The 11515-nt window shown below is 57.7% G+C and overlaps 1 protein-coding gene across 1 annotated transcript; it reads left to right on the top strand.

Annotated features, from left to right (window-relative positions):
* Positions 1 to 876: 876 nt before the first annotated feature.
* VPS51 (VPS51 subunit of GARP complex) lies at positions 877 to 7767 on the top strand. The gene is made up of 10 exons (XM_032189436.1): positions 877 to 1116; positions 1784 to 1913; positions 2011 to 2157; positions 2647 to 2869; positions 3187 to 3928; positions 4482 to 4700; positions 5329 to 5550; positions 6007 to 6128; positions 6618 to 6705; positions 7126 to 7767. The coding sequence occupies exons 1-10, from the start codon at positions 901 to 903 to the stop codon at positions 7384 to 7386; spliced, it is 2370 nt and encodes a 789-aa protein (XP_032045327.1). The 5' UTR covers positions 877 to 900; the 3' UTR covers positions 7387 to 7767.
* The last annotated feature ends 3748 nt before the right edge of the window (positions 7768 to 11515 follow it).

The following is an 11515-nucleotide window of genomic DNA, read 5'->3' as shown; positions in this document are numbered from 1 at the left end:
GGGGGAACTGAGAGAGGACGTTAGGGGAATATTATCAAGTAGAGATAGAGTGATAGGCAGCATGAAACTAGGATGGTCAAATTAATTAAAGCAAGAAGCCTTGGGCCCCTTTACCAAGGTCAGCCTCCCAATAAGAGTGTGAGCTGTCTTAAGAAACTGGTCCTGCAGATGGACAAGAGCCAAGGAGCAACTGAGTCTGCACAGAGACAAGAGGTCAAGGAGCGGTGACGAGGAAGAGTCATCAATCTTCATCCCCATAACCCCGAAAGACCACCACCAGCATACACTGCGCAAGCGCAGATGGGAGCAGTTTATGGAAATGACTCCTTGGAGCTAATTTTAATATGAAGCAGGGGCATGTTATGAATATGTATAGGCGTAGTGTGAAACTCCATGCATATGTAACTCTTTTCTGCATATAACCAAGGCAAGTTGCTGCGTCAGGTGCGCACGACTTTGGCGGGACTACCCCCCGTGCTGCCCAGCACTGAATAAACATAGCTAATTTACAATCTTTCTGATTGTGGAGTCCGTTTTCCACAAGTCATGAACACGGCTGATGCCATTGCTTTATGTGCTTTATTTACGTTATTGACGGACGCCATGGGCTTTATGTGCTGTATTTACTGACTGAGGCCACCCGCTTTATGTGCTTTATTTCCTTTACTGACTGAGGCCATGTGCTTTATGTGCTTTATTTCCTTTAATGACTTGTGCTTTATGTGCTTTATGTGCTTTATGCGCTTTATTCGCAGCGGGCCCGTGAGGCGGCGCCGTGCGGCCTAGTGGGGCTGGGGCTGGGGAGGGGCCGCGGGACGGTAACCATGGTGACGGCCCCGCCCGGAAGTGACGCCGGGGGCTGGGCAGGAAGTCAGGCGCTGGCACGGAAGCGGCGGCGTGATGGCGGACGGGGAGGCGGCGGGGACCGACACCGGGACCGACACCGGGACCGAGACCGACACCGGCTCTGGCAGCGGCACCGGCCCCTCCTGGCGCCGGCCTCATGGCCCGCTGCAGCGCTACTACGGGCTGCCCGCCGCCGAGGCAGCGGAGGCCGCCCCGGACCCCATCGACATCAACGGGCCTCACTTTGACCCGGAAGTTTTCCTCGCGAAGGTGACCTTTGACCCCGCTGTGACCCGCACCCCCACCCCGGGGACCCCCTGAGGTTTGGTTGCCCGCCTGGGGGGACCCCAACGGGTTCCTATGGGGATCCCAAAGGGTTCCTATGGAGATCCCAAGGGGTTTCTATGGGGATCTCGCAGCCTTCATGGGGCGAGCGGTGCCGTGCAATCTGTACCCCCGCCCCCAGAGCCCTGTGGGGACCCCATTAACCCCACCGTCAGGCTGTGCTGGGTCCCAGAGAGACCTTCCAACCCCCTTCAGATCCCCACAGAGGGGTTCTCTGGGTACCCAACAGATCTCCCTCCCTAGGCGCTCTTTGGGATCCTGTATGTCCCCTGTGTAGGGGCCATATGGGGCTATTGGGGGCCGTCGTGGATCCCAGCAGGGCCCTGGCGTGCAGCTGGAAGCTCTTAGGGTTCCTTCTCCCAATGCCAGGGTGCCATTTAAGTGGTTGTGTGGCAGGCAGGCCTCCCTGAGCAGCATGTTGGGCTGGGGGAGACAGCTGGAGGGCTCTACCATGCAATTAGGGGGCAGCTCAGGAGTCCAGAACCACTGTGGAGGGATGTAGGGGCCTGGGAGGGGGTTGTTCCGGCTGCAGGAGAGTTGTTGGGGTGCCATAGGGCCATGGTGCGGTTCTGTCATGATTTCCCCCTTCCAGGTGCGCAGCGAGTGCCCCCTGGGGCAGTTGTTGGCCCGCGAAGCTGCGCTGGGGCGGGAGATCCGCGCTCTCGACAGCGACATGCAGACGCTGCTCTACGAGAACTATAACAAGTTCATTTCTGCCACAGGTGGGTTCTCAGGGAGGACACAAGCATTTGGGGGGGAACCTGTGGGATCCCAAGTGGCTCAGGGACCCATGGGTCTCATTTTTTTCCCTCCCCCCAGACACTATCCGAAAGATGAAGGTCGATTTCCGCCGCATGGAGGCAGAGATGGACGATCTGGCTGCCAACATGGCAGCCATCAGCACCTCCAGCGCCCGTGTCAGCGCGGCGCTGCAGGACCGTCACCGCCGGGGCGCCCAGCTGGCTGGTACGGGGAGGGAGGGATGGAGCCCAGGAGGGCAGATCTGTGGGGTTGGGGGACAGATCTTGGGATTGGGTGACTCGGGGAGGACAGATTGTGGGGTTGGGGGTCAGATCTGGGGCTTGGAGGGGCCTGGGGATTAGATATTGGCCTTTTAGGGGTAAATATGAGGGGATGAGGAGACAGATGTTGGGGTTTAGGGATCATGTAGGTCGGAGTGTAGACTGGGGGAGGCTGGGGGAGTTGGAGGAGCCCATCTGGGGGCAGACCTGGGCTTTGTGGGGTGGGCAGATAATAAGGTGTGGGGGGAGCAGAGGAGGCAGATGATGGGGAAGGGGGCCAAGAGTCAGATGGGGAAGGGGAATGGGATCCCAGAGGGGGCTGATCAGGCCCTGCCTCATCCGTAGCCCTTCCCCTTGGTCCTTGCTCCCCCCACCTCGGTGCCCGATCCTTTCCCCCATGCCCGACTCCTTCCTGACGTTGCGGCCCCTCCAGGCGTGCAGGCGCTCCTGCGGAAGCTGCAGTCCCTCGTGGAGGTGCCGGGGCGGCTGCGGCGCTGGGCGGCACCGGGGGCAGACCCTGCGCGGGCCCTGCACTGCTACGCCCGCGCCCGGGCCGTGCTGCGCCACTACCGCCACCTGCCTTCCTTCCGTGCCATCGAGGACGAGAGCCACGCCATCATGGCCGAGCTGGCCCAGCGCCTGCGGGCACGCCTCCGGTACGGTCACCCCGCAGCCCGCTGCCAGCAGGAGGTGGGGTTGTGGGGGTGTTCACTCTGGAGCCTACTGGTGGCGGGTCTGGAGAACAGAGGGTGTTCCTTTTGGGGGTAATTATAGCAGTTCCCCTCACAACTTTATTCCACTGGTAACTCTGGAACATGCTGATGCTATGAAGTCCTCATTTCTCCTTTGTTTTTCAATAATTATCGTTAACTCTGAAGCCTACTGATGACCTTTATTGCTTTTTCCTGTTTTGCTGTGCCGCTATTAACCTCGGAACCTCATAGCACCCAGCTAACCCCTCCCATCTCTCTAGGGACGACACCTTGGACCCCAAGGAGCTCACAGAATGTGTGGAGATGCTGCTGCAGCTGGAGGAGCCGCCCGAGGAGCTGTGCGAGGAGTTCCTGAGCCATGCCGGTGCTCGCCTGGAGACCGAGCTGGCGGCGCTGGAGGCTGAGCTGCCCCCAGCCGATCCCTCCGGTGCTGCCACCACTCCTCCCCCGGCCTCCGACATCCTGGACTTCGTTGACCGCGGCAGCTCGGCCTTCGTGGGCAACCTGTGCCTGCTCGCAGCCTCGTACCGCAGCCTCTTCGAGGGCTGCCCGGGGGTGGGGGAAGGCCGCCTGGAGGCTTTCGCCGCCGCCCTCACCGCCCGCTACTTCGAGCTGCTGGAGCGGCGCCTGGCGCTGGAGCGGGGCCTGGGCGACACCTCGCTGCTGGTGCGGGCGCTCGACCGCTTCCACCGCCGCCTCCGCGCCCTCCTCGAGCTGCTGCCCACCGCCGGGGCCGAAGCAGGCGCCGCGCTGGTGGCCCGGGCAGCGGGCGAGCGGGTGGCCCGCTACCTGCGGGCGCTGCAGACCTTCTTCCTGGGGTGCCTGGGTGATGTGCGCCAGGCGCTGGCAGCCCCCCGGCCCCCCGGCAAAGAGGGGCCCGGGCTCCCCGACCTCCTGGCCACGCTGTCCTCCTCCGTTCTCGGCCAGCTCAAGGCCGTCCTGGCCTACGTGCAGCTCTTCACCGCCAAGGACGTGGCCTTCGCCAGCTTGCCCTACTTCAAGGTGGGCTGGGGGCAGTGGGGGGAGCTTTGGGGGGAGTATGGGGGTCGCTGGGGTGACCTTGGGGGTGGCTGGGGGCTGCGCTGGGCAGGGTGGAGGTTGCACGGGCTTAAAATAAGCGTGGGTTTACTTTGCAGGTTGCATGGGGCAGATTGGCAGTCCCTGCAGGGGTTGTTGGGGTGGTTTTGGGGTTGTACAGCACAGCTTGGTGGAACTGGGTTTGTTTTGGGGTTGCACGGGGCAGTTGTGCTTTCCGTTGTGCATGGCAGTGCTGTGTGAGGGGCTGCTGGGGGCCATGGGGAAAATATCAGGCTCTAGGGGCAGTTTTGGGGATACAGAGGAGGTTTTTGGGAGACCCAGGGTGGTATTTTTGGGACATAACCCCCCAGGTTTGGTCACGGGGCCGTTCTACACGGTGACATGGGTGCGACAGCGGTGCCCAGCAGCAGTTCTTTGGGGTGCAGCTGAGGCTTTTACGGTGCAGTGGCAGCTTTTAAGCAGGCAGGGGTGGCGGTTTGGTATTTTGGGAGGTGTAACCCTCTGCTTTTGGCCACAGGGAGAGTTCTGCGTAGAGGCGGTGCGCGAAGGGCTGGTGGTGGCCTTCGTGCGCTGGCTCTGCCGCACCGCCCGGGGCTTTGCCGACAGCCCCACGGAGAGGGGAGCCCCCGCAGCACCCCCGGCACTGCTGCTGCTCCTCGCCCGCCTCTGCCTCGACTACGAGGCCACCACCATCAGCTACATCCTCACCCTTACCGACGAGCAGTTTCCTCCTGAGGTGAGCCCCAAAACCCACCCTCGTTGGCCCCAAAATGGCTCTGAGGGGGTCCTGAATGTCCCCGAGGTGCCACAGAGCGGCCCCGAGTCCTGGTGTCTGTCTGGAACATGGGAGTGTGTGTGGAAGCATGGGGATCTTCCTTCGAACTTTGTGTGCCCCCAAATGTCCACGAGGGACCCTGAAATGTCCCCAAAGGGATCTTGAATGTCCCCAAGCCCCTCCCTGTGTCCCGCTGTGGCCCCATGTCTGTCCAGAATGTGGCCCCAAGAACAGCAGTACGCATGGAGGCAGAAGGGTCCCTCCCCGTCTCAGTGTCCCTAAGGGGTGGGAGCTCCACAGAACGTCCCCAGGAGGCCTTGGCACATCCCTGAGTCCCTCCAAATGCTACAAGGACGTGAGGACAATAGGGATGCAGCACTTTGGGACAGCCCAGAGCATCCCATGTACCCCCCGACGTCTCTGTGTACCCTCACAACAGATGGTGCTGTGCATGGGGGCACTGGGGGAGGCCTCTAGATGTCCTCACATCCCTGTGCCACCAAGGAGCCATCTCCCTGTGTCCCCAAATCCCAAGGACACGGGGCCGAGGCTGCGTGTGGAGTGTCCCCATGTCCTTTGTGCTCCCCAGGACACGGGACCAGCGGTGACGCCAGGCCCGGCGCTGTGCGCGGAGGCTCGGGGGGCGGCGCAGCGGCTGCTCGACCACTACGTGCAGGTGCAGGGGGCGGCAGTGGCGCAGATGCTGCGGAAGAGCGTGGAGACACGCGACTGGTTGGGCACCGTCGAGCCCCGCAACGTCCGCGCCGTCATGAAGCGCGTGGTCGAGGACATCACTGCCATCGACGTCCAGGTTGGGGCAGCACCGGGCCCCTGTAGGGGCTTGGGGTGGGGGCTGGAGACCCGTAGAGGGGTCCCAGATGTGCCAGAGGGTTCCTGGGGATCCCTGAAGGGGCCAGAAATCATGCCTGCTGTCCTTTATAAAGTCATTGAGAATTTTAGGATGTTGCAGGTGGTCCCTGTGGGGCTCCCTAAAGCACCCTCAGGGGTCCCAGAGGGTTCCTGAGAGGGTTTTGGAGTCCCAGAGGGTCCCTTGCAGGGGGGCTGAAGTCTCTGAAGGGCCAAGAGGAGACTCCCTGAGGTGTCCATAAGGATTTTAGGGAGAGACCAGAGGGGTCTGAGAGGATCTCAAATGGACTGGGAAGTCTTAGAGGGTTTTGAGGGATCCTGGCTTGTTTTGGGAGTCCCCAGGGGGGTATTTGGGGTGGGTTTGGGGGACGCTGGCACTGAGCACGGTGCGATGCTGCAGGTGGGGCAGCTCTTCGAGGAGGGCGTGCGGCGGGCGCAGAGCAGCGACTCGAGCCGGCGCGCCTTCTCCGTCTACAGCAGCTCACGGGCGCCTGGGCGCTACGCCCCCAGCTACACCCCCAGGTCAGCCCTGTCACCTGGGTCACCTCCCTATCAGCCCGGGGTCACCCCGTTGTCCCCACATTCGTGACCAGCCCCGCGTCCTCCTGGCTGTCCTCATGGCTCCAAATGATCCCAATGTTCCCCTACAGTCCCCGTGTCCCTGTGACAATCTTCATATCCCAAATTGTCCCAGTATCCACCCATGGTCCCCACATCCTTTGGCAGTCCCTGTGTCCCCACACCATCCCAGTATCCCCTGATTATTCCCATCTTCCCCTACTGTCCTCGTGTCTCCAGATGCCAATATCTCTTGATGATCCCCATGTGCCTTAAATCCCCGTGCTGTGACTCTCCCCACATCCCCCGCTCATCCCCATGTTCTCCTGCCGTTGTGTCCCCATACAGCCCTCCCATCCCATCTGTCACCGTGTCCCCTGACCGTCCCTGTGCCCTCCTTCCTCCCCTGCCAGTCCCGTGCCCCCCTGATTGTCCTGCTTTCGTTGTCCCCAGTGCCCCAATGGACACCCACCTGCTCAGCAACATCCAGAAGCTCTTCTCCGAACGTATCGACATCTTCAGCCCTGTCGAGTTCAACAAGGTGAGGCCGTAGGGATGTCCCAGTGTCCCTCAGGTGTCCCCGAAGACCCTAAGCTGTCCATCTTCCCACCTGTCACGTGTCCCTTGTGTCCCCGTGTCCCCAGTGCTGGGGTTTGGGGGTTCCTCAGGGGCTGATGGCTAAGACAAGGGGCGTTGGTTCTTGGGGCAGATGGCAGGGGTGAGTGTCAGTGTTCCTGTGTCCCCACACTGATGTGGCTTGAGGTCTCTGTAACCCCCGTGTGACATGTCCCCATGTCCTAACACATGTTAGGATGAGGATTAGGGTGTCATAAGTGCTGGTGACCCCAGAGGGGCATCCCTAATTTCTCCGCATCCCTGTGCGGACACGACTTGAGTCCTCCTTGCGCTGGCTGTCCCCATCCCCACCGTGCCACTTGTCCCTGCTGTCCCTGTGTCCCAGGTGTCAGTGCTGACGGGGATCATCAAGATCAGCCTGAAGACGCTGCTGGAGTGCGTGCGGCTGCGGACGTTGGGGCGCTTCGGGCTGCAGCAGGTGCAGGTGGACGGCCACTACCTGCAGCTCTACCTCTGGCGCTTTGCTGCTGACGAGCGCGTGGTGCAGGGGCTGCTGGACGAGGTGGCCGCCAGCGCTGCCCACCGCTGCCTCGACCCTGTCCCCATGGAGCACAGCGTCGTCGAGCTCATCTGCGAGCGCGGGTAGGACCTGAAGATGCCAGGGGGACACGTGGGGACATGTAGGATGGGGGGGGGGCACTGGGACATGGGACATCTGTGTTGCTGTGGGGCGCAGTGGAGATGGGGATGTCTTTGGGAGGGCTGTGTCATGGGTCCTGGGGCACCCCATATGTTCCCACACATGCAGCAACACATGAGGACATCCCCTGTCCCCCCACCAGTCCTGGTGAAACCCCATGTTGTCCCCCCCGCGTCCCGGTGATGCCAATCCCGTGTTGTACCTGCCACCCCAGTGCCATGCCACGTCGTTCCACTACCTTGGTGACTTCCCCCGATGCCTGGGGCATGCCGGGTGCAGCCCCTGTGTCATGGTTGAGGACAATAAATAAAATGCATGTGAGCTGTGCCTTGTCCCTGTGCCTGGACAGCTGGAGGATGGTGGGGTGGGGGCATCTCTGGGGAAACTAAATTGAAAAGCTTGGTCACCATAAACTCCCTAAATAAGCTGGACAGTGATGGATGGACAGATACTCCTGCTGGAAGGGATCAGGAGGATGAGGGAGTGTTGCAGATACTGTGGTCCCTAACGGAGAGGCCAAAGCAACCAAAATGAGAACTTTTTGTCTCTCTGCCTCGCTGTAACAGTAAGATCTTGATACTGAGCTTTTGGTAAAGCATACGAAAAAAAGATATGAAGCACAAGCTGAATCCTCGACGTTATCAACTCTTCAGGAGCAAACATCTCCCATTGCTATTGACTGCCGGCAGAGCAACTGGAAGTTACAAATTCACAACGTTAGTTCACCTTTAGATGGCGCTGGAAAACCATATTTAAAACAACAGCTCACAGCTTAATTCAAATTCTCGCTTTGTTAGAACTTCAATCAAGGTTCCTGCAAGTATTTTGTTGATTCAGCACTGAGGGGGAGGAGGGTGCATGCTGTTTTCTCTAATTTTTGTGTGTCAGCAAATATTTGCAGTATTAGGACTATGGGAGGGCACTGGAACCAGGAGTCACTCAAATAACCAAATGTGGTAATAATGTTGAAGATAATGTTGAAGGCCTGGGCAGCAGGGTACCTTCAAGGGAATATCTTCATGTCCGAGTGGCAATACTGTTATAGATTTGAATGCACACACTATCATCATTCCAACTACTGCGTTGCTATTGCTGTTACTACCCTGCATACCCGCTTTGAAATCGTACTTGTAAATTGTCTCAGGTACGGCACTTTCCCAGAATATTTACTGGTGAGGGAGGCTATTGTCCAGCATGTGTACGGATTATACATTCTCAGGTTTTCCAAGAACTTCCAAATGTTGCAGTTGTAAGTTTCAGAGGGTTAAGCACGGTTATGTGGTGCTTCCTGTAAGAGATTCCATAGACGGATAAATCCTCGTGATGGAAATCACTGCCTGGCAGTGCTGACACATGGAAGCTGCTGTTCCAGCCCCATGCTAGCACCTCATGTCAACAGGCACAAGAGGGGAACGGGAAGCAGCCGGGAGAAACAGGATGAAGCAGCCTGAGGCAGGAGGCCAGGGCAAGGCCCAGAGCTGGAGGAGAAGTAAAAAAACACAATACTTGGGCAAAAAATTGTAAAACCAGGTCTTTATTTACAACAGCTAAAGCAAACTGAGATGGCCACCCTCATGAAGACCAGGATGTTCCAGTGGCCTTTCATCAGAAGTCATCCGCTTCTGAACTCAAAGCAGTCTGTTAATTCCCCCATCGTTCTTCCACACAGAGACACTGCTGGGAGCTGCCACATTTAACAGAGAAGCAGCTGAAGAACCAAAGTCCTTGGTGCCGCCATTCCCGCTCTTCTTCCCCGCACGTTCTTCCTCAGACTTGGCAAATAACCACCCAAACTAGTCCCAGGAGCACTCGGCTGGCATTTTGGCACAGCCTAACAAAGGCCACCACCACGCGTTTCCAGATCTGGACCCGGCTGAGCCCAAGGGCACGGGAATCTCTGAGTGATTCCAGGACAAGACCTCAGGAAATCTCTTGCCAGCACGGGCGTGTTGGGCAGGAGGAGGCTGTGAAAGCCGAGGGGGAATGCCTCAGTCCTGCCGAGGGCACAGGAGGACAGGCGAGCCAAAGAAGCGAAGGCTGTGAGCAGAGACAAGCACAACGCCCGGGCACTGGGCACAGAGCGAGACAAGATGGAGGACGCAGCCGGGCAGCCTGGTGCTGGTTGCAGCCGGTTGCAGCCAGTTCCAGCTGGTTCCAGCCGGTTCCAGCCGGCTTCCCAACGCTCCCAGGTGCTGCTGCTGCCATGGCGGCTGCTAACGGCCAGGCCAGAGCAGGGCGCGGGCTGAGGCGAGCTGAGGGAAGGGGGTGGCCCCCGGCGCCCTGGGGAGGAACCTGCGCCAAGGCTGGGGTCCGTGGCTCCTGGAGAGCCCAGGGACAGGGCAGGGAGCTGAGAGGGGCAGGGGGCAGCCCTCCAGGCCCTACTCCAGAGGAACTTTCCGGAACTGTCAGCATGCTGCAGCCTGGGCTGTGGCACTGAGGCACAGCCATGACAAGAGATGAGGCAGAGCAGCAGCGGCCGTGTGTCTGGCCTCAGCCTGGGGAGATGCCAACCCTGTGTCCCCTACAGGGGGTGTGGAGCTGGGCCCTGTCCTTGGGTGATAGCGTGAAAGTCAGTCAAAGAAACTCTCTAAGACTCAATTTGGAGTTTTAGGGAGCAGGCATTCTTTAACTGTGGCACAGGACCCACAGAGGATTGCTCCACCTAGAGTGTGTTCCAAATTGTTCACGTGCCAGGGGTTATATACAGTTATAACCATTCTTTAGGTTTCCAATTACTAACATAGTCATACTATTTCCCATAACTCGTTAAACTCTTTAAAGTTCTCTGACACATCCACATTTGTTTTCACTCATGGTCTCTCTGGGGGTCTCTGGTGGTGGTCAGTACACTTCCTCACCGTGTTCCCTGCTTGAACCCAGTCCTTGTGCATCTCCTTCTCTCTGATGGTGTTCTCTCTACTTAAGCCAGCACACTGAGTGTAGTCGGTTACACACGCAAGCACACCTGCACAGCATGACTTTCTCACCTAATCTGCTGACACATCCTGCAGGCTTGGGTCATCTTGCCCTCACCTAGAGAAAGATACAAGTCTCTCTTTTCATACAGATGAAGCTGGCTAAGTAATACAAAGTTTCTAAACTCCCTGCTAACCAGCCAAACATGGTAAGGTTTCACCTATCGTCTAACGAAGGACTTCAAATCTGATCTGATGGTTCTATCAAGGAAAAGACCGTTTGTCCTGTCAACTCGGTATCATGGGGACAGGTGAGAGGATTGTGGCTTCCATCCAGCTTGCTGGGAGAAAATCACATTTTGGATAAAATGCTAAAGAGTGGCAGATGAAGGGGCCCATATTTACCTGCAAAGTCTGATCCTTTTTTTTTTGTTTGTTTGTTTTCCATTTTTTTCTGGGTAAGGCTGTGCAGTAGGGAGGATGGGAAAAAAACAATCCAAAACTCTGGAAGTTGGGATTCAGTCTAGTCTTAGGTAAACAGCTCTGCTACATTTCTTTAATTATAGCATAAAAACTTTCTGCCAGTAAGGCATGTTCCTTAGGCTCCAGCTGAAATCTGGACCGCCTGCAGTACAGGATAGTCCCCTGTAGTAGGTACTTGAAGTGCAGAGGGCAAATTCAAAGACTGAATCTTTAGAAAAGAAACTTTAGAATTCTTTAGAAAGAATCTTTAGAAACATAGAAAACGTTTCCTATCTACAAGGACTTCCTCCTTTCTAGAGCCACCATTGCACAAGAAATGGGGTGCATTGTGACTACAGGAATTCATCTCCTTTACGAAGCTCTTTAGTCTGTGGATCATATGTAACCTACTTTGAGCTGAATGCTAGAAACCACTGCCAGGTTTGCAGTCCTGTCCTGATTACAGGCCAGTTCTCTCTTGAACTACACTTTGATGAGGGGAAAAGGAGACCATGAACCACTACTTAGCAGCAGCCTCAAGAAATGCTTTTCACCACCTGCCATCTCTGCAGCAGCTCCCTCTGCATGGTCAGCAGATGAGTGTCTGTGCATCATGGGGGAGCTGGACCTTCTGCTCCAAGCCCAGCCTTCTCACCACCATGAGTCCAAGGACTTGAGAGAAAAGCACACAAAGCAAG

This window comes from Aythya fuligula, chromosome 5, assembly GCF_009819795.1.
Source record: "Aythya fuligula isolate bAytFul2 chromosome 5, bAytFul2.pri, whole genome shotgun sequence".
Lineage (NCBI taxonomy): Eukaryota > Metazoa > Chordata > Aves > Anseriformes > Anatidae > Aythya > Aythya fuligula.
This window is presented reverse-complemented; position numbering and strand designations above follow the sequence as displayed.

What these genes read in the sequence shown, in the direction of transcription:
- VPS51 (XM_032189436.1), top strand. Translation starts at nt 901, where the DNA reads ATGGCGGACGGGGAGGCGGCGGGGACCGACACCGGGACCGACACCGGG. An exon ending in CCAGCTTGCCCTACTTCAAG is followed by an intron (nt 3,929 to 4,481) that starts GTGGGCTGGGGG and finishes TTTTGGCCACAG; the next exon opens with GGAGAGTTCTGCGTAGAGGC. An exon ending in ACGAGCAGTTTCCTCCTGAG is followed by an intron (nt 4,701 to 5,328) that starts GTGAGCCCCAAA and finishes TGTGCTCCCCAG; the next exon opens with GACACGGGACCAGCGGTGAC.